The sequence below is a fragment of the Vitis riparia genome, chromosome 8 (genome assembly GCF_004353265.1).
Source record: "Vitis riparia cultivar Riparia Gloire de Montpellier isolate 1030 chromosome 8, EGFV_Vit.rip_1.0, whole genome shotgun sequence".
NCBI classification, from domain to species: domain Eukaryota; kingdom Viridiplantae; phylum Streptophyta; class Magnoliopsida; order Vitales; family Vitaceae; genus Vitis; species Vitis riparia.
Window position 1 is genome coordinate 13425838 of NC_048438.1, and position 22689 is coordinate 13448526.

The window sequence follows — 22689 nt, forward strand, 5'->3', positions numbered from 1 at the left end:
ATTATTACTGTACTCTCATACATGACACATATCTGCAGTATACATTTAGTGCAATATTGACCGTTGGATCATGATATGATGATGATGAGGTCTGGGGGCTTGTAAGATGATAAGGGGGGTAGTTGTCCACTCACTCACTCAACCATCCATGATTGGATGGTCATGGATTTATCTCTTTAAAATGAGGCATTACCAATTTACCACCAACGCTTTGATTGATTTGGAGCTTCCAATTTTTCCACATCAATAATTTTTGGTTCAGAAGCAACCTGCTTGTTCTTAAAGACTTCATTACATGATTTTCTACCTAATTTTTCGTTTTAAATAATATTATCACCCCTGCCCGTCTTAATCACAGGCGTTGAAAGCCACAACTGGCATTCATTGCTATAACAGGCAGTGGTCACACTCGTTCTCAGATCCCTGGTTTTCGGAACATGGTTTTTCAATTATCAGACTTCTTTTTTTTTTTTAATGGTGGTAGCATATGAATCAATAACTTATGCTTACATCTTCTAGTCTTTGCTCCAAGTACTCCTTTGATGGCTGGGCCACCTTCTAAGTATGGTCAGATCATCAAGATTACCAATTTTTACCTGCTTCGTGTTGTCACGTCTTTTAATGTCACGAACCACAACCCTTAGTCCATAAGTTGGTTATTTCAATCTTTGGCTCCATCCACCCCACAAGAGGATTTATGCTCTAGAAAAGTACCCAGTGCCTACGAGGAGGCAGGTAGGCACCACTAGGCTACAAGGCTCTGTGGTTGTTGCTGTGGATATGACACTAAAGAAATGCCCCTACAACCAAAAAATGCTAAAGCAAGACTATTAACTATATTATTTCTTTCCTCTTTTTTTTTTTTTTTTTTTTTTTTTCTGAAGTGGCAAACATCAAATGGGGTCATCTGAATTTTCACAGGAGGGAAAAAAGGGGCAGCCCCATCATGGCTCCACCTATCTTTTTACACATCTTTCTGCACAAGCAACAGCCACCATGTCATACAGTTATCATTCTTTTTTCAGTTTTGTAGTTTTTACCAATTTCCGAAACTATCCCTACTGAACTCAAACCCACCTCTGGATCGCTCAATGCGACTAGTAATTTCCTGTTGAATGGGCATGTGAGCCATATTCTCAACCCAACAGGGAAACAAAAAGTCAACCAAGGTTTCAGGCCCCTTTCTGGCACTCGAAAATGAGCTTGACCATCGAGGCAGATGCAGGAAGGCCCGCTAAAGTCAATCAGGAATCACTGTTAAAAGAGAGTTCAGCTCAGGACACTGCGCCAAAAAAATAAAGAAAATAACCCAAAACAATACTAATAAATTATAGTGTTTCGAGAAGGTGGTGACACATGGTTAGGAGTTTATGGCAGCCAGCATCTTAATGGCAAAGTTTTCAAGTTCAGGGGCTATCCTGAAGATCTCATGTCCTTACGATATTAATATTCTTAAGGATGATATGCTGAATGCAAGAAAAGAGAATGAACATGTTGATACTATTAAGAGAGAGAGAGAGAGAGAGAGACATAATAAAATACTGGTAATGTACAAGAGCTGCTAATAGTTTTATTTGTATGGCCCACCCATAGCTTACTTAGATTTGACAACATTCTATGATCTTTCCATTTAATTACCTGCAGATAAGTGTCATTTTACATAGTAACTGGATGCTTCAGAATCAAGGGCCCTTTTCATCCCAACGGCTGATCGTTTTGAGCCATTTCCAGTGTCGTTATTGTAATTCCCATTGATGAGCCTCTTTTGTTCCACTTGTGATTCAGCTTCATCATCTGAGAAACAATGTCAAGTGTCAAAGAAACCATGGCAATTGACATAAGAAGGCCGTTTCTTAGACTAGAGTATAGAAATAACAGATAGCCTTGGCATCATGCGAAGGTTCCAATACTAGCAGCAAGTGAAGAATCGAAGGGAAAAAATAAATAGATAAATAGAAAGCAGTGACTTAAAACTTTATTTAAAGTTAAGAAACATTGCCTGAGACAGTTGACAGGGAGAATTCAGTTAGGCGTTTAACGCAGTCTTTCAGTGCTTGGAGTTCTGCTTCCTTTTCAAGTAGTTTGGACTGGGCCAAGTGCAGTTCAGACTCCAGATCCACAATTTGATTTTCCTGCTGTTCGATGAGCACATGGCACAGTTTCTGATCCAGTTCAGCTGGCAACACACCATGGAACTGATAAGAATTGGAATTCTGACCTTCCAGTTCATGAAACTCTTTGGCTGAAACTTCTCGAGTCTGCACAGCATTTTCCAGGTCAATCTAAGACAACATTGTATATTTGGGAAGAAGCATAGTTTGCTAAGGGAGGAACAAACCCAACTCATCATAACATATTAACATATGAGCCTAAGCAATGTCTTACCATATGGCATTCACTTGCCAACTCCAACATGGAAAATAATCTAAAAGCCATATGAAAAGAATTATCCTATTTCTCATACAGTTTACTTGATAGTGTCTGCATTTCTTTCACTGAAAACTTAAAACTAGGAGAGACTTCCTGTATTTTAGCCAGTTTAGTTCACAAATCATGTTATCTACAATGTGGTCTTAATTAGGGTTAAAATTTCCTACAAAAGCATAGTCATAAAGCTTGGTAATTAGTTGATAAAGAACATGATATACATGAACAAGTGAGCATGACATGAACCAGTTTATACTGACATGAAGGTTTTTCCAGAATCTATCAGATTAGTTAGTCCACTGAAATAGGTAATAACTGATTTAGAAAACTATAAGAAGGCATAGTTCAAAAATAAGAGAGGAAATATGGGTTAACCATAAGATTAGAGGTTGCAATGTTTTGGATTTACAACCAGTCTATACACAAGAATTCAGGTTATGGTGGCTGCTACAAATGCTAAGAACTGAATTTTCAACCCATTGAGTACTTTTGGTCATAGGGATGTTACATATCACCAACTAGAACAAAAGACACCAGCATCTTTACTCATGAGTCATTATTTACTGTATCAAGTCTATGTTATGCTTAAAATAGAATAACCAACGGTCCATGAGGGATCCAACCTCTTAATGTCCTTAAGAGATTTGTCAAGTGAGATCTACAACTGCATTTATGGATAAAAACTGTGTCTAGAGACTCAAAAAGTAAAAATTGCAGTCCCCAAGAAATAATCCATACAGATAACTCTATCTTAATGTTAGGCAAAGGTGAATGCACCAGCATGATAGACACATTACGTTTTAAGTTAATACTACCAAGCATATGGGAATATAAGAAGAAAAAGGCTTACGTCACCCAAATCTGGTCTTATTTCTTCACAGTCAGGAGCATCTGTGGCACAACAAGGAAGTTTTTGCAGTTCAGACTCAAGCTCTGCTTCCAGTTGATCCATTTCAAGCACCTCTGGCCGTGGCTCTTCAGTAAGAACACTACTTGCATATTCACCATCATCAATGACAGGAAGAGAAGAAATATTGACATCATTAGGATCTTGGTTTCCAGTACTTGACTTAGCAAGCACTTGTGCAGTATGCTTGCCTCTAATTTTCTTTGGACTAGTGTCTGCTTCACTTGAAAAACTTGAAACTTGCAAATTACGTGATGATTTTCTTTTGTAAAGTTCAGTCTTTAATTCCTGAACTACTTTTGCAGTCTCATCCATGCTTGTGTTCAGCTTACTGATTTCGGCTTTCCCAGCTGACATCATGTACATCATTCCAACGCCAAGTCCCCAAACAAAACTTGAGCCATCTGTAATGTATAACATGGTTTTGAATGAAAATTTGGAACTATAGTTTAGCTAAATATATATAAATCAAACACAAACTTGAGAATTAAGCACAGTTACACAAATAAAATGCAAAGTGACAAAAACCAGTTTAGGGGCAAACCACTGAAAAGCATCGACAAGGATCTTTCTGTGAGAACATAAAAGATTGGAAGCAATTAATTATAAATATTTTTCTAGAATCTACCTAGAGAGAAACGTACAGAAACCTCATTATTGCAGCTCTCATCATTCAACAAGCACAGGTGCTATAGATGGACAGTCTACCATATGTACTCTCAAATAAATCATAGACCATAGAGCTGCTGTTTTTTTTTTTTTTGGAGTTCAATAGAACTTCCAATTTTAGCTAAGAAAATCATTTTTTGGATTGGCATCAAAATCCAATATGTCTTATTCTTTTTGCAGCTATCACAATGCATATCACAGTCAAGCTTATTAGCATGGATGAAATTGACGATATCATTCCACTACAAATAGTACAATAAGTTGATACAATATCCTTGTCTCACCTCTCATGTACAAAAAGTAAACCCTTTTACAGCCTCATTTGGGATAGCTGCTTGCTTTTGGCTTTAGCTGGAAGCTAAAGCTGAAACCAAAGTCATAATTTTTAAAGGCAATATTGGTATTATAAAAGACTTAATAGACATGAAAGAACTTCTTGCATAAGCTAAAAAAAAGCTTCTACAAGAAGCAACATTTTCCTGGTATCCATATTACTCTTTTTTAAGACAAACTCTTTGAACAAAATCAACCAAACATGCATAGAAGCTCTTATTGAGCTCATAAAAGAGTTTTGGGCTTCTCAGAAGTTGAGCCAAACAGAGCCTAAAAATCATGGAAAAAGCATGTTTGAAGAAGCAGCATGATACGAGTGTACATACTCAATTTCTTTTATAGGCAGTCTCTAAATGTGATGAAAAGGAATCCAGAAATTTCTCTCTGAAGAAATTCATCCAGACTTCATATGAAGGAAGACCACAAAAATGAACAGTTGATACAAACTACCTCTCTTGCAGAGAGGTGAATGTCATATCCTGTTGTTACAGCTTTAATATGTGTGATTCAGATTGTAAAATGATTTCATGCCAAAAGACTTCCTCAGGGAAAAAAATCAGTGATGCACGTATGACAACCCATACATTCAAATTACATCATTTTAGTTTTTTCAATCAAAAACCGGTCCAATAAGCCTGCATGAACATTCTTTTTATAAAAGTTATAATTCCTTTTTACTTGTTCATCACTAAAATATTCTCACTCCTCTTTTTAGGAACAATCACTTGAGGTATCGTCTGATATCAATACATTTAAGACTGACTCCTTGAAAAATCCAAACCAAAACAATGATACTTTCACAGAAGTGATGGTCTCGAGCTATGCCTGATTTATAGTATACTAACAGTGATGTTTTCTTTTAGGCTATGGCTAAGGAAAGAAAAAAAATGATAAAAAGAAATTATTTTCTCATTTTTGCTTTTACTATAAAAAAATACCCAAAAAAAATAAAGGTTAAATATAATTATACTCAGTCAAAAACTTAAATATTTTAAAATTATTTAATTTTTATATAAAAGAGTTAAAATAAATTAAATGAGTTTAAAATAGTATATAAAAATAATTTATTAGTTTTAAATCAAGTTTTTATTTTCCATAACTTTTTCTTTCACTTTCTATTTTCTTTCCCTTTCCCTCAGACTTGCTTTCCGGGAACATCCAAACATAGTCTTAATGTTGTCTTAAAAGTCCCAGTTTTGCTTTCTGTCTTTGCATATAACAGCATACCATGATATGTAGGAGTGGGTCCGGAGGTTGGACAATGTTGGTGACCCAATTGACCCACTAACAAGGCATGATGATCAAAGCATACACACTAGAAAACATAGAAGATTTGTCAGAAATTCCAAGCAGATACTATAGAAGAACCTAGAAGTTGAGGGAATTCATGTACCAGTTAAATCACACAAATGGAAAACAAAATATAAAATAAATGAAGAGAGATAATTGATGAAAATTTCTCAGGCAACTAATTTATTATCTAATTACTCACAGCCCTTCCCTAAAATCAGCAAGAAAATTAACTTCAGGATATCAAATAAATGGAACCCGTGGAACGCTTATTACGAAAATGCTAAATTCAATTTTGAGGACTTAAAATGCAGTTAATAATTCAAGTAGCTAGATGCATCTTCTTGGAGATCAATAAACATCTGACAAAAATATAAAGTCGAAATTGTATCAAAATAGGAATTATTTCATGAACCCCCGAGAAAATAAAAACGAAACCAAATAGTTGTTTCAGGCTTTCCGATCAATGGTGATCAATAATGTATCCGACATTTTGGTTTGATTTCCTGCCCGCATTTTGTGGGAAATCAAAGAGAGAGCATACAGCACAAAGAAAGAGTCAAAGAAACTAACCTGTAGATGACTTTACAGAAGCAGCCTTGCCGGTCCTCCTCTTCTTGAAGGAAAGAGAGATTCCCTCAACTTCAACCTTCTTCTTGAATCCACGAGGTCTGGTCCTCGGTTTTTTCGAAACACCGGAACTGGAAAACCTAAAGATCTCCTCAGCTTCTCCAACAACTCCACTCTGATTCGATTGACTAACCTCCTTTGAGGCTGAACGAGAAGAAGATCGTCTGTGGTGGTTCTGATCACATTTGTCATGTGTTTGAAGTTCCGCCTGAGGCGGTGGTGGTGAAACGGTGGGATCGGCATTGTTGTTGGAAAAGAGGTTTTTAGCAAAGATCCCTGATCCTGCGACTGCAGCTGCCAAGAGAACTTGCCACATTTTGTGAATTTTTGAGAACGCAGAGTAGTGAGATGACTCAGCTATGGCTTTGAATTTGGGTTGGTGGGGCGAGTGGTTTGATCTCACGTGTTTCCCGCTTTCTATCTTTTGCATTCAACTTTTAACTTTTTTGCCTCCGCCTTCGCCTCTAGTGCCAGCTTTACTCACTAATATGGTTGGTTTTTATGGGAAGAAATAAATCATAACAAATTTTAGGACAAATTAAATTAAATTATTATTGCAAGTAATATGTTATTTTTAAAGTAATTATATCCTGCCATTCCAAAGCCTTTAAATGAACATTCAAAACTTAACCTAATTCTGTCACTCAAAATTGGAAAGAAAATATATTAGATAGCATTTTTTTATTTAAATTCTCTTAAATTGGAATTTTTTTTCCTCTTAAAATACTTACGTGTTTTTTCAATGCTTCCCACTTTTTCCTTCTTAGACATAAAAAATCAAAATATTTTTCTACTTCCTTGTATTTCAAAAATATGGATATCAAAGGTTTAAAAAAACAATTAAATTTTAAATTTTTTTTTCCTTTTAAAATACTTTATGTGTTGTTTCCATGCTTTCCAATTTTTCCTTCTTAGACAAAAAGATAAAATATATATATATTTTTCTACTTTCTTGTATTTCAAAAATATTGATATCAAAGGTTTAGAAAACAAAAAATTGAAGTTATATATATAATCTGAAGAAGTTGACCTGATCCAACTTAAACCCAGTCCAACATTTAGGCAAGCTTTGACAATCATTTTCAATACTTCAAATGAGGTTGAATTATGTTTTTTCAATTTAATTAATTTATGTTGAATTCCGACTCAAATCCAAATATAATCCAAACACAATTTAATATTTTTATAATTCATATTATCTTGTATAATAAAATTTATTTTTTATTTAAAAAATCAAATTATATTATATCATATATATTTTATTTAAAAAAAAAAAAACATAAATTTATGTTTATTCTTGAAATTTTGTCCTATTTATTATTTCTTGAATCATACAACTTGAATTTAACTAGATAAACTCGAATTTAACTTGAACAACTCAAACTCAACCCGAACTAAAAAAAAAAAAATGAAGTTGGATTAAGTTTGAATTTAAATACCTCGGGTTAGAAGTTGAGATTTGATAGATTGTTTCTTAATTCGCGCTAAATTCATGTTAATTATCAACCCTATCAATCTACCCAAGTGAAGTCCTAATAATTATTCATCGTTATAAGTGCATATAAAATATATATATATATATATAAAAGTGGAATTCCCTGTCAAATAAAACGATCCTTCCCTGTTAGGTTAATAGAAATAAAAAATAAAAAAGTGGCTGCCGTTTGGGCCAACGTGGAGACCACCACCCAATGTAAGATTTTGGGGGACATGAATGACGTAGTCCAGCCACCGGGCTAGCAGTTAGCACGGACCACAAATTAAGATGTTGTCGTAACTTGCCCCATGCTCCTTGACAAGCCCAACAAAAGCCAGACCGATGCCTGCATATATATATATATATATATATATAATAAGTTTAGAAGAAGGCAGCAGCAAACCTCACATTTTTGCCAGATGCCTTTAATTTAGAATATGCTTTCTTGAAAAGTAATCTATACGTTCTCAAATCTCCCCAGGTTTCAAAAGAGAACCATGGTTCTCAGCCCTCAAATTCATAGACCATGATAGAATCATGTTTCTCTACCAAGAACCGTTCTTTCAATACTACACATCATCTGCAAGTATCTCAATATGTGCCCAAAATAAATCAGTAGCTACTTTTCTGCTCCAGCTGCCGGCTTCCCAATGCTTTTTCTTAAGGAAATGATTGAAACAATAGCAGCAGTCATTTAGCGTACCGGTGTCTTCTTGTAGATGCCAAGACAAAAAATCCTGGATTATTTTACCTGGAAAATAAACAAGGGAAGCATTTAGAATTATGAAGTATGATATATGGAGTTTCCAAAAAATCAAATTTAAACCATATAAGTGCATTATTTTGGGCATGTCTGTTGTGATCTGTGCATGCTGCAGCCGAATGGGTGTGAGCAAAGTGCCTGCATTTGCAAGTGCATGCTTGCATTCTCTCTTGCTACTAAATCTTAACCCTGTATTTCATGGGCTTGCTCGACATTTAATCAAGCAGCCTCCATATTTTTACTTCCTATTCTTTTTTCTAGTTCAAGTATCGACTCTATCTTGTCCTTGTACCTTCAACTTAAAACAAAATTTATGTACCACTTTTAACTTAAACAAAATCTACTCCTCTTTCCAGTGTATGAACAAACATGATAAATCTTCTATATCCCTAGCCTTAATCGGTGCAACCTAACTTCTCACAAACATATTTACTTATAATTTTCATTGGTTTTATTTTCCCAAAAATCCATCTCCATATACTTTTTCCAGCAGTACTATGCCATTTTATGCACTTCTTTTTTTTTTGCTTCACCACCCAAATGTCATTACCATAAAGCATGATCGGCCTTATGGCCATCTTATGGAATCTCCCTTTTAATTCAACAAGGATTTGACATTATGTAGTAAGAAAATACCGCCAAAGCACTTCTAAGTTCATCCTACCTGCTACTGTGTTCTATGAGAAACATCTACATTAAGCTTGTCCATTTTTTTTATAGGAGCTTGTCCATCTTTAGCTTCACCATGCAAGAAATAAATCAAGAAACTACAGTACTTACTTTAAAAAATTCCTAGAAGCTCATTCAACCAAATAAATGAGATGACCATCAGTGACACTTGCACAGCAATAACATCTAACAACAACAAACTAAGCAATGACAGGCATACTGACAACATAATTGGTACAGGACCTTTTGTAGCAGTTCTACCTCACAATATTGGCCTACACAAAAGAATATTGAAGCCAAACAAGCAGATTGTTTTTCTCAAGATGAATAGCAAACCATGCACCAATAAAAACACTAACCTCGTAATAATCTGGACCACATAAAATGGAATGTAAAACTTTGTGTGCAAAAATGAATGTCAAAGAACAGCTACAAAATGAAAGCCACCATTTTTTTTTTTCTTTTTCTTTCTGATGGGAAGAATAAAGATGGTCTTAAAAAGCATCTAATGAAAAGGGGTGCAACCCATGCACACAGGAATGATACACAAGGGGCCAAATGAGAAAGAGAGTAACCCATGAACACAGGGACGATACAAAGAGTGCCTAAGGCAACACAACTACACCCTTTCCTTAACCCCTACCTAAACAGCCAATGAATTGAAAGAAGGAGCTGAAAAAAAAAAACAATCTGGAGCAAGACTACACCAATGGTACAAGGTAAATGTAAAGTTAGATTTCACCATCAACTCCAAACACTCCAAAATCCCCAGAACATCTTATATTACAATTTCTCCAAATGGCCCACAAAAAAGAAAGAGGCACCATCCTTCACAGCCAACTTCCTATAACCCATCACAAAGTGCATGCTCCAACTTACCAAAAGCTCCTTGACTAAAGGATGAAAACCTATGATGACCCAAACAAAGAAAGAACCAAAGAATACAGAGGTCCATCCCACAATGAATCATAATATGATTGACTGACTCCTCATCCTGATTATAACAGAAACACCTACTAGCCGTCAGCCAGCCCTGTTTCTAAGTTGGGTCCAACACTCAAATTTCTTCCAAGCTGCCTCCTAAACAAAAAGGCTCCCTTTACAAGGCATAGAAAATGATAAGTCATTTTATCATAGGATTAGGTTTCAAGACCCAAAAGCCCCAAAACCCTTATGCATGGGACAACAAACAAGGATTAAATCAATCTATCAAAAAACAAACAAACAAGGATTAAATCATTAAACACATGCAACATAAGCTGTACCTGATACCAATCAAACCAGCCATTACACCTATGAACACCAAGAGTTAAGCTAGAAGAAACTGAACTTTTTAAGAGACTCAAGCCAGGAAAAACTAAGGCTTACAGACTTGAGAGTTCCCAGATTTAAGTTCCAGATGTAAGGATGTGAACTGAATTTCCTTGATTTATACAAAAAGGTAGACCCTTATGTGGGATAATGTTGCCTCCAAGGAACAAGTAGCTATTAAACTTTGGATCTCAGTTTTCAGTAGGTTCCAAAGTAGATTGGTCTTAGCATCTTGAATCAATATTGAGCAATACACACAACATGCTAATTAAAAAGCTCAAAAAATTCTTAAAGAAACATGAAAATTTTTATTAAAAAAATTACAAAGTGATGGGCTCAACAAACTAATAAAGGACACTTATTACATTTGACGTTGTTTAAATAATTATAGTAGAACAACTTTGGACTAATTTCTAATAATATTGAGAATCATAAACTCTTAAAACATTACAATAAACACAATATCGATTTTTGATAATTGGTATATCAAAACATATTGGAATTGATTTTTGATTAATTGGTATATCAAAATGTATTAGAAGTATAGCTTGTTAAATAGAATTATTTTTTATTTTCAAAAAATAACAAAATAAAATTTGATTGATTACAAGTCAATAATTGTTTGAAAATAAGCTATTTTGAAAATTTTATCACACCTAAATTTTTTTGATAGGTAAAAACACAGAAAAAATTTTATATATAAAAAAAGTAAAGATCACCCAAAGGCCAACCCAAAGCATACAAGGAGTATATAAGAGGAGCCTAAAGGCAAGAACAAAAAAGGTGGAAAGGATACAAAAAATCTCACCTGCCCTCATCTAGAACCCAACCAATAAAAAAAGTTTATTAAAGTTAAAGGACCTTCATCTATAAACAACTTAGTCCAAGACCACAAATAACATACAAAATAATTTTTCATCCTTTGAACTGAAAGTTCCCTTTTATCAAAAACAATCTTGTTTCTTTCCTTCTAAACCAACCAAAAGAGACATAAGGGAGCTGCCCTCCACACCTTTCTATGCTTCTTGCCCCTAAAAGAACCATGTCAACCAAGAAGGGTCTCTCTAAACGACAAAGAGAGGACCCATGTCACCCCAAATAGAGCAAATAATAACTCTCACAAAACCCTAACCTTGGTGCAGTGGATTAGAATATGATCAATAGACTCTTCTTCAGCGCAACAAAGGAAATATCTGTTGGCTATGGACCACCCCCTCCTTTTTAGTTGATCCATGGTTAAAACCTTACCCCACAAAGCTTCTCAAGCAATAAAAAAAAAACCCACCTTGGTAGGAACACAAATGATGCTCCTTGGGAATGAGCCTACACATCTAAGCTCAAGAACACTATAAAGGGACTTAACACAAAATTTCCCATCCTTAGTCTCTTTCCACAACACCCTATCCTCCAAATTGGATATCAACCTCTTCCCTTGTATTTTCAAAAAGAACGTTTCCACCACCTCCACCTCTCAATCATTAAAAGGCCTAGAGAACTGAGAATTCCAACCCCCCCTACTCACCCATAGAGTCCCAAACCTCTGCTAACCACGCCTTTTTTGTAGCCACCAAGACATCCAAAAAGGGTAAAGAATCACATAAAGCATCGTTCTCATACCACTTGTCCTTCCAAAATCTCATTATTTTACCATCCCCCATAAAGAACACAACTTTGTTATGTAATAAAGACCCTTCCTAATTTCCTTTTATAACCCCACACCATGCCTCTCACTCACTTCTCGAGTACAACACTCTCATTTTTCCACCCTAAACTTCCTACTAATAACTTGCTTCCAAAGAGTCTCCTTTTCTACTGAAAAGCACCAACTCCATTTATCCAAAAGGGCCCTATTAAGTGTAGATAGGCATCTAACACGCAAGCCACCCTTTCTTTTACCTGAACAGATAATCGCCCACTTTATAAGATGAGGCTTCCTCTCCAAAGCCCCCCCGTCCCAAAGAAAGTCCCTTTAGATCCACTCTAATCTCAATCTAACCACTCTTGGCATACACATCAAAGACATGAAGTAAATGAGCATACTAGACAAAGTACTCCGAATGAAAGTGATTCTCTCCTCTTTAAAAATAAATTGTCTTTTCCACATGGCTAAACTCTTTCGAAAACTGTCCTCCAACCTCTCCTAAACCACCACAAATTTATACAGAGCAGCCAAAGGAAGCCCCAAGTAAGTGAAAGGAAGTGCACCCACCTTCCAACCAAGCTCAAGGGCCAAAATCTCTAAATTCTCTACCTTTCCCACTAGTAAAATTTCACTCATATCCAAATTGATTCTCAAACCTGATATGACTTCAAACCATATTAACAACCAACTCAAATAAGTCATTTGATCATGGGAAGCCTCACAAAATACAAGTGTATCATCAGCGGACAGCAAGTGAGTGATTTGAGTCCCATCTCCACCCCTTTCCTTTACCCTACAACCAAATAAAAAACCTTCACTCATTGTTCTATTGATAAGACTACTTAAAGCCTCTATCCCAATCACAACTAAATAGGGCGATAGAGGATCCCCTTGCCTCAATCCCATTGTGTTGTGGAAGAAACCCGATAGCGTGCCATTAACCAAAACAAAGAACATCGCAATGGAAATGCACCATCTTATCCAACCTCCTCACTTCTCCCCAAAACCCATTTTTTGCATCACAAGCAACAAAAAATTCCAATTTATGTAATCATACACCTTCTCTATGTCCAGCTTGCACAACACACCACTTTCATTCCTTTTCAACAAAGAATCTATGGCCTCATTAGCAATTGAAGCAACATCAAGAATTTATCTTCCCTGAACGAAAGCATTTTGGGACGAAGACATTTATCACACCTAAATTATAGTGTTATGATTTCAAGTTATCTCAAAAGTCAACCAAATTAAGCGATTCAGATCCAATTCCAAACTAACTTAACTTAAACCACAAAAAACTCCACTTGCATTGAGATAGATATGGCAATGCCAAGTCATACTGGTCCTAACTGATACTTTAAACCCTGACTTGGAGACTAGGGAGGGATGAACAAAATACAAGAAAAAAGATAAAATGAAATGAATGTGCTTATGCGGAGTTTGATTTGGCACACTTGAGAATAATACAAGGGAACAACATCTAAAAGATTAGTAGGACATGCACATGAGGACTTAATTTAAGTTAAAGCCCCTAAGAAAAATTTTCATTTGGTGAAATGGTTGATTGCTTGCATAGATAATAAAAAGTTTGGCATTAGACCTTGGTGCACCTCTTTTGTTAGGTGTGGCTAATATGGCTCTTCATAGCCAATGTTGTTAAAAGTTAACCTAAAAAAAGAAACCTTTGTGGAAACAAGTTAGTGTTCAGAAGTTTGGGGAAAAATGGACAATTGATGTTCTTGTAATGTGAACAATAGATTTGGGGCAAGGTTGTAAAAGGTGAGAAGGAGATGTTAGGAAGACTTTAAAAGTATAACTTGTTTCGTCATAGGAAATATTAATATAACAAAGTTTTGGAAAGATCTTTGGAGTGGAGAATTATCCTTGAGTGTCGCTTCCCCTTTTTGTTTGTTGTAGCTACTTCAAAGAATGTTTAGTTTAGGAATGTGTGGAAGTAGTTGAGGGAAGGGCATTAAAGACCTTGTTTCTTAAGCTAGTTTCATGACTAAGAGCTAGAAAGTGTTGAGGCATTTCTTATGAGACCTTAAGAGAGATAAATGGAGAATGTCGGTGAGGATAGGTTGTTTTAGAAAGTTCTTACAAAGTGAGTTTTTTGCTTGGAAAGCAACTTGCAGAAGGATTTTAGCTATGGATCAACTTAAAAGGAGAGGATGGGTTTTGGTGGATTATTATTGTATGTGCAAAAATACAAAAAAAAAAAAAAATCAGTAGATCATCTTCTCATCTACTATGAAAAAGCTAGAGTCACGACACTTTCTCTTCTCTTTTTTGGGCATCTCGTGGATTCTTCCATTTTCGGTGAAGGACATGTATTCACATCTCATCATCTTCCATCTCGTGGATGGGTTGGCATGGGAGCTTTATGGGCAAGAAGAGAAGAAAAGTTTGGGAAAAAACTCATCATCTTTGCCTTTTTTGGACAAATTGAAAGGAATAAAACTGAAGAACCTTTGAAGGGGAGCAAACACACTATCCAATCTTTTAAGGATTCCCTCATTATTAATCCATATATGCAGTCTCATGGGTATCTTCTAGTTGACGATCAAACAAGTCCATAATCTTTATTAGATTTTATAGAATGGTTGTACTCCAAGTCTTAAAGTAGAATTGTAGCTATTGTCGCTTGAATTTTTCTTTTTTCTTTTTTAATAGATACTGTAGGTTGAATCTTTTGTGTCTCACTCGTATACGTCCAGTGTATTCACCGCTTTAGTTTGGCACTATATATATATGTATGTATATATATTATAGGTAAATAAGAGTTTGTATTATAAACGCCTAGAAGCGGCGAAAAAAGTTAGTTTAGCAATATATATATATATATATATTAAAAAAATTAAGTACCAAGAAAGTAAGGTTCTTTGTTTGAGAAGATACTTATAGGAGTATATCAACTTTGGATAATTTTATAAAAAAATTATGAACCTTGGAGAATTGATGATATCTTCACAAGGGTAAAGAAACATGAGTTTATCACATCCTTCTCTATGGCAATAAAAACAAGGATCTTGTGGCATTTATTACTTTCTTTGTTTGGCATATAGTAGATGTCGTCTTCATCAATAAGAGAAACTCCATTAAGTAGGCATGAGACTTTTATGAGGTAAATCTATATGTAGGTATTAAGGTTGCTCTATCATGCTTATTTTCGACCATTTGAAAGGAGAGGAATTGCAAGTCATTTGAAAATGTAGAAAAATTGGAGTAGATTCAAAATCTCATTCTTTTGTGCATTTTTACATTAGGCTATAAAGTTCATTAATGAGGGTTAGTCTCTATGTTTGACATTGTTGCTCCATTGGGTTCTAGCCAGTGGGAGGGAGTTCTTTTATTTCTCTAATCTATTTCTTCGCCAATTAGCGCACTTCGTGTACCCCATCATTTGTACTTTGATGCAAACCTTTTTTCTATGTGTTGTATTTTTACTTACCTATTAAAAAAAAGGTTAAAGGTGTCACAACCACAAAGAAGACCAACAAAACTCCAAAAAGATTCAAACTAATTGGATTATGTCATTCAAGAAAAGTAAATAAATAAATTGACAGTGTAAACTCAAAAACACCAATTATGATAAGTATAAATATGAAAAGCAAAGTGGTAGTTTTTATTTGCTCCTATAGAACTTGCATTCATGATAAAAGGGAAAAAAAAGGTGGGAAGTGGAGACTTGGGCCTCATATGTTGATTGACTATGGATGATAAATAAAAACAACAATGGAATTGTGATTATGAAGATCAACAAAGCTACAAGGGGATCCTACCTGTTCCATTGATTCATACAAGATGAAACACTAACATACTGACAAAGTTTAATTTTCATATGTTGAAGAGAGAATGAAAAATTACGTATCATAAAGGGTCAGCCATGACTTTCTACAAAGAACAGCCCTCAAACAAAACTTAATAAATTACTGAAGACATGTTTATGGTACCAACCCCCCCTTAATCTTCATATAGCACTTAGCAAGATGTTAAAAAGCAACACATCAATCCAAAAAAAGACAGTGAGTTTCAAATTATCTATATTGCTTCTTTGACAAAACTTTATCACTATCTAAATAGCAAGTTCAAGAAGAACAAATCAATGCCCTTCCAAATGAAATAGTGAAAACCGTATTGTTAACCTCATGGTAGAACATGTCTAGCAAATGTCATTATTTATACCAACAATATTTTGCAATGTCGGAGTACAACTTCCAGTTGGTCACAGATTTCACCTAAAATGGGGAAAAACATGTCTAGCAAACGCCATTATTTATATCACTAATATTTTGCAATCTCGTAATATAACTTCCAGTTATTCACATATCCGGCAGCAATTCAATTAAGGAAGAGGATTGGAAACCCACCTGCCAAAAGATCCTCCGCCGATCAATGGATCAATCACTTTTGCAATTCATATCTTTCCGAGCAGCTCTCGCCTTTTCATATTCAAACTCCAACACATTATGTATGTGAGAAGTATCCTTTATATAAAACCGCCTGCCAAATTCGCTTTCTTCAATGACCGGAAAGTAACGAAAAAGCACGGAATTCACCACCCAAAACCACACCGCCCCAAGAATAATCCCCAAAGTGGCCCCAGCAAACACCTGAGCCACAGTGTGGTACCCCAAATAAACCCTAGAATACATAGTCAGCACGGCCAGTAACCACCAAGCGAAACTCGCAATCCATCTGCATTTCCCAGTAAGAAGCACAATCCCCTTATAGCTCAACAGAGTGAAATACACCGCAAAGAAAAACATGTATTGTGAGTGACTGGATGGCCATCCGTGCGAATCGCACATCTCGAGCAACGCACACGTCTCCGGCCGCGCTTGCTGGACCGATTTCTTAATGACTTCGTTGATGAATTGGGAAATCAGTAAACCCAGAGCGAAGCACATGCCCTGAAGCTCTCGGCGAAAGATGAAATGAGAGACAAAGCCGCCAAGGCTGATGAAGACGGGGACGAGTGAGACCCATGCGAGGAAATGACCGAAGCGGTCGCCTCTCTGGTAGCGGACGTGCGTGAGAGTCACGGCCTTGAGGGGAGGTTGTGGCATGATGGGGGATCGAGGAATGTTGGGGATTTCCGGCTAGGGTTTGGTGGGAGAGAAGAATCTGGCAGTTGATACTTGAGCCAAATCTGGAATGTTTTGAACTGAATTGGTGTCGCTAAAGCAGTTGACGGTGGGGAAAAGGTTGAGGGAGGCGCGTCCAGATGATGGCTACGTGTCAACATCGCTTTGGCAGTGGTGTCTGCCGCGCGTCCTTTGGATTTCTTCGTGGGGTTGGAAGTTACGGAGTTGGGACAACGTGAATGTCGACGATGTGAATATCTGGATTTCAATTGTCCACGTGTCCGTGTATTCTCATTGAAATGTTTTGTCGTTTCCCAAAAATTATGAGTGACTTTTGTACGTATACCGTGCCTCTACAAAAGAGCAATTGAGAGAGTAAACTAGTCGTGGCCCAAATGATTTTAAGCTAGACTTTCATTGATAGTCTCTAATTACTTTGAAGGTGAGACACTTTGGCCTGATTCACCTCAGCCGCCATTACGATCAAGTTATACTGAAACCTACCTCGTAATCCTTTTGTTGCTATAGAAAACCTTGTTGTGGGTTTGGATCGACTTTGGATAAATCAAAAAACTCTTGTTCCATTAAATATGAGTTTCCATGTTTATTTGATTATTTGTTTACACACAAAATTTTGGTGCATACAAACAAAACTTTGAATTAAAATTAATTAATTATGAGTTACATACTCATATATAATTATTTCGTTTTAATCACAATTCGAAAGATGATAACAAATCAATCTATGTTGATTTTTTCATCAATTGAAATTATTAAATGTCGAAAAACATGTGTAGTATTTTTGACATTTCTCAAACTTGTAGATAAATTTTATGAAATATTTTTCTTTTTGTGAATTAAGTTGTTTTGGCAATCCAAGGAAGACAACATTATTTACAAGTGAAATTAAGTAATTAAATTTATAATCCCAAATATTTGGTTGCTTAATTTAGATAATTTCATTATTTTATTTTTAGCAACTTATTTGATTTTATATTTTTTTTTTAATTCTCTTTTTGACTTGAATAAGAAGATTTCTTTTTCTTAAAAAATTAACTAATAAGGTAATATTTATTTTTAATTTTCTTTTGACATCAATTAAAATATTTTATTTTATTTGTAAAACTTAATTTTGTAACCCTCTAAATTTTGTCACATGTTACCTTTTTTGAATGCATGTCACATGTCAAATATATATACGATATATCACTTGTCTGAGTTCAAATTTTGTTAAACTAGAGTCGCGATTTTGACTATCAATTCAATACTAATTTAATCCACTAAAATTTTGAGAATGTTTTACCTCTCATTTATTCATGGGATATCATACTATTTCTAATTCATTAAATCAAATTAAAGTTATTGAGATTCTTAATAATGAGATGGGATTGAGATTGTTGTTTAGTTTGAATATGCTACAAATAACACGCCAAATAAGAGATTTGTAAAATAAATTAGAAGATACACACATCTTTGAGTGTAATTTTCATCTCTCTTTCCTTTTATTCCATAACAAGAATTAACAATATTAATTTCAATGAGAATAAATACAATAATTAAGTACCAAATGATGTGAGAGTCATTGTACCATGATAGTTATAGTTGGATTTAAAACTCAAATTGGTACTATACAACCATTTACTACAAGCACTAATACCAACCTAACATGTTTTTTATGGATTTATATAGAGTATAAATGGGTTCAAATCAAATTTATCTTTATTTACATATCCTGTTTAATAAATAAGTAATTTTAGAGTCACTACACATAATATGAATTTGATCTGAATTTATGGATTTAGATCGAGTATAAATGGGTTTAAGTCAAATTTATCTTTACTTACATATCCCGTTTAATAAATAAGTAATTTTAGAGTCACTACACATAATATGAATTTGATATGAATTTATCAATTTAATAATTTCGTTATTAACCAACTCATATTTTTAAACTATTTAACCCATTCTAAATTTGCTTTTTAAATAGACAGGTGAATTGAGTTATAAACATATCTTGTTGGGACATTAATTAATTATAAAATTTGACTCAACTTGATTATTAAATGACTTAAGTAGATGATAAGATGTATTACCCGTTTCATAATTAGGTTGGTTGAATTATATAGTAAAATGTCTAGGCTTTGACACAACATGAACACAATATATTAATACGAACTACCATCCTTGATAGAACCTTTCAATTTTTTGTTTTAGTTGAGAATTTTGTTTATCTTTATATTTTTCAAATTTTGATGCTTGAAGATGACCAATTCGCTTATCTAATTTATTTTCAAAAATTTATTTTTTTGTTGATTATAATTTTCGTCAAATACCTCTCATATGTTTTTTATTTGTCATTCTAACTCACTTTTCCTCGCATTTAAAATAAGGTGAATAATCAATGGAATTTGATGTTGGAACTCCATTTTGCTTGTATCCAATTATTATACAGGAATCGCATGTTGAATCATATGAAGAAATTATGCCAAACATTTCCACAAAAAGGGAACATACAGAATCTGAACTAACCTGGTTCCATTTTAAGTGTTGAATGAACAAGGTATGGATCTTCTAAGGCTGTGGAGGGCACCACCTATTTCTGGATTATCTCTGACGATGGGAGCGGGAAAGAAAACAAGTCTGTTCTTATTTCAAATGATGTGATCAAACTGAACAGACACTTAGCCTTCGATTTTATACCCTCCTACCTTAGGGACCATACCCTTTGGAAATTGGGCCTCACGAGTCTTAGGTTCATCATCTAAGGTCTGTGATGACAATGGGCTCTACACATAAGGTGACTCATACTATGAAAAACTGATACAAAATAAATATCAATAAGCGAATAGCTTAGTCATGTATCATTGTTAAATATGTGAGTCAATATCTCAACATTTGAAACCAATAAAAGTTAAACATATTTAATCAAAACCTCAAAAAAGATAATAAATTAATCTCCATTTTTCAATCAAAAGAAAGCACACGAGTCCATTATACTTGGGATCATTTTTTGGTTTTTATTTAATGCTATGATTGTAATTTTTCCATTAATTATTTTAATATTAAAAATATTTTACTAAACATAAAACATTTGTCTATATTATTTTAAATTTTATCTTAAGCTCATTATTTAATCGTAGGTTAAGCAGAATTAAGATATCTTTGTGTTTTTTGCTCAGTTGAAAGTTTAACTAAAGCGTAACTCATATTTTTTAAACGATAATATTAGTGTTATAAAAGTTTGAATGATTGTAAAAGTAAGAATAAAAACTTTTTTTTTGTTTAATTTAAAAAAAAAGGTTTTTTGATTATTCAAAAATCTATTCAAATGGTAATTATTTTTTTTAATGATCAAAATAATATACAAATAATCATTAAGAAAATTGATTTGTATGTTATCTGTTGTTACACAACTCGCTTATGAGTGTTTCCAATTGATTTTCGAGCTTTTACACTTTTCCTCGACTTATCCTCTCTTTCCCAAGAAGATAACTTACCATACTTCCTCACACTTTGCCTTTCCTTTTATAGGTCACTTCCACTGGACTTTGGTCGATCAACAACATTGAGCTTTTCCTTGGGAAGTAACGTGTTAAGAGATCAAATGCTTGAGATCCTATCATGTTTTGCCATTGGCTGGCCAATTGTGTATCAAGCAACACATGACTAGTTGGTAGCGAAGCTTTTTCCTATTGATAAGACAAAACAAGTTTTTCCTCGGTTGTTCCTCATACTTGTTATCTAATATCTTCCACTAATAGGAAACGATAGAACTTTTACATTGGGATTTGTTTATTGTACATGTAACCTTTGGTATTTGTGCTAGTAAACCTTTATGGTCTATTCTTCTTGAAGTTTGTGGGATAACTTTCTAGAGTTAAAAGAGTTTGCTAGGAGGAGAGCAACGATGTTGGAAATGTTTGCTAGTGATTGGTTCGAATGCATGGATCTGACCATATCAAGCGTTCGCAAGGATACTAGCAGGGCCAGGGTCAAAGGTTTCTAAACGGTTCATGTTTGTGCCCGGGATCAATGTCTTTGATGTAATAAATTCAATGTCCGGTTCTTCTAACGACTCGATACCCTAATATCTTCATTGATTTGATACCCGATTCCTCCATTCTCATAAATTAATCCAAACAAGCTTTAGTTAGTCGAATACTTGTGTCTCCAAATCCACTTACCAAATCTAACATTTTTTCGAAAATCAATTTCATCACTCACAAATCTACTAAGGTTATACTATCGTTTGACATAGAAAGAATACTACAAATTACAAAATCACTTAAGCGCATAAGTACTGTGCCATGAATCAAAATTTCCCTATTAACTTAGACAAAAAATAATTTTTAAAAATTTTATTATAAAAATATATTATTTTTTTAGAATACATGTCGATTTTAAATTGTTTTCTATATGATGTCACCAGTAAAAATTATAAATATGAAAAACGCTTTGTAAATTTTTATATTGTATATAAATGTATAACACTTTCATAAAAAAGTAAATTGAAAAAACTAATTTTCATATTTAAATTCATAAATTTAATTTAATTTTTAAAAGTACTTAATTTTTTTTTTTTAAATATTCGCAAATAAACGCTCAGTAAAATAGTAACTGTCATCTTGCTTTTCATTCTCTATTATAATATGTCGGTTACTCATAAAAGTTGTCTTTAGATATTGCTTTAGACGTGTAAAGAAGGATTAGCAAACTCCTTTTTCTTGGTCGGCTAACTACCTTATGAAATTGGAAGTTTGTTTTTATGTGGTACACCTACACCTGCATTCATATTAGCTCTATCTGCATGTCTTTGTATTTGCAGTATAGCGCGAATGCTCAAGAGTCAAAACAATGTGATGGTCAAGTAACAGCACAAGTAGAGATGAGAGAATTGGAATTGTTCCTACCCAAACGTATTCGACAAAATTTGATTGAAATGACTAAACCAATTTAACTTTCAATAACCATGAAATTTATTTTTGATTTGTAATTTTTCACTTGTATTTCTTGTAATTTATATTTGTCCACCGTTGAATAAGCTTATTTATACCATTACCTACTAAACTATTTAATTATTATTGGGTGATAATTCAAATTTTTTTAGATACAACAAGTCCATCTAAATTAAATTAAATCGATTTTCATCAGCTTTATTAGATTTAATTTTTTTACAAGTTCGCTTTAATTGAATTCATTTGACGGTAATTATAAGAAACGTTTTTAAAGTAAAAAATGTTTTTGAAAAAAAATTAGATGTTTGACAAATTTTAAAAAACGCTTGTAATGTTTTTTTTAAAAATATCTTATAGGTGATTATTTAAAAAATAAATTTAATAAAAACACTTTAATTAATTTTTTTTTGAATAAAATGATTTCAAACATACTCTTAATTATGTTGTTTTTCCAATGTTACATTTATGTTCATTGTGTGTAGTTTCAATGCTAAATGACGGATATATCATGCAGGAGAAGGATTAGACG

General features: G+C 34.1%; 2 protein-coding genes across 3 annotated transcripts; both read right to left on the reverse strand.

The window, feature by feature from the left end:
- Window positions 1-899: 899 nt before the first annotated feature.
- On the reverse strand, window positions 900-6955 carry LOC117920814. 2 transcript variants are annotated; one of them, XM_034838458.1, is made up of 5 exons: window positions 6200-6955; window positions 3278-3738; window positions 2000-2258; window positions 1639-1794; window positions 900-1254 (listed from the first exon to the last, which is right to left on the reverse strand). In XM_034838458.1, the coding sequence occupies exons 1-4, from the start codon at window positions 6684-6686 to the stop codon at window positions 1652-1654; spliced, it is 1350 nt and encodes a 449-aa protein (XP_034694349.1). In that variant the 5' UTR covers window positions 6687-6955; the 3' UTR covers window positions 900-1254; window positions 1639-1651. The 2 variants fall into 2 exon arrangements, with proteins under 2 accessions (XP_034694349.1, XP_034694347.1); XM_034838456.1 differs by lacking the exon at window positions 900-1254 and having other exon boundaries at window positions 1482-1794; window positions 6200-6954.
- A 902-nt stretch (window positions 6956-7857) lies between these two features.
- Window positions 7858-17337, reverse strand: LOC117920987 (lipid phosphate phosphatase gamma). The gene is made up of 2 exons (XM_034838720.1): window positions 16489-17337; window positions 7858-8484 (listed from the first exon to the last, which is right to left on the reverse strand). Exon 1 carries the CDS (start codon window positions 17185-17187, stop codon window positions 16519-16521), a length of 669 nt encoding a protein of 222 aa, XP_034694611.1. The 5' UTR covers window positions 17188-17337; the 3' UTR covers window positions 7858-8484; window positions 16489-16518.
- Between the last annotated feature and the right edge of the window lie 5352 nt (window positions 17338-22689).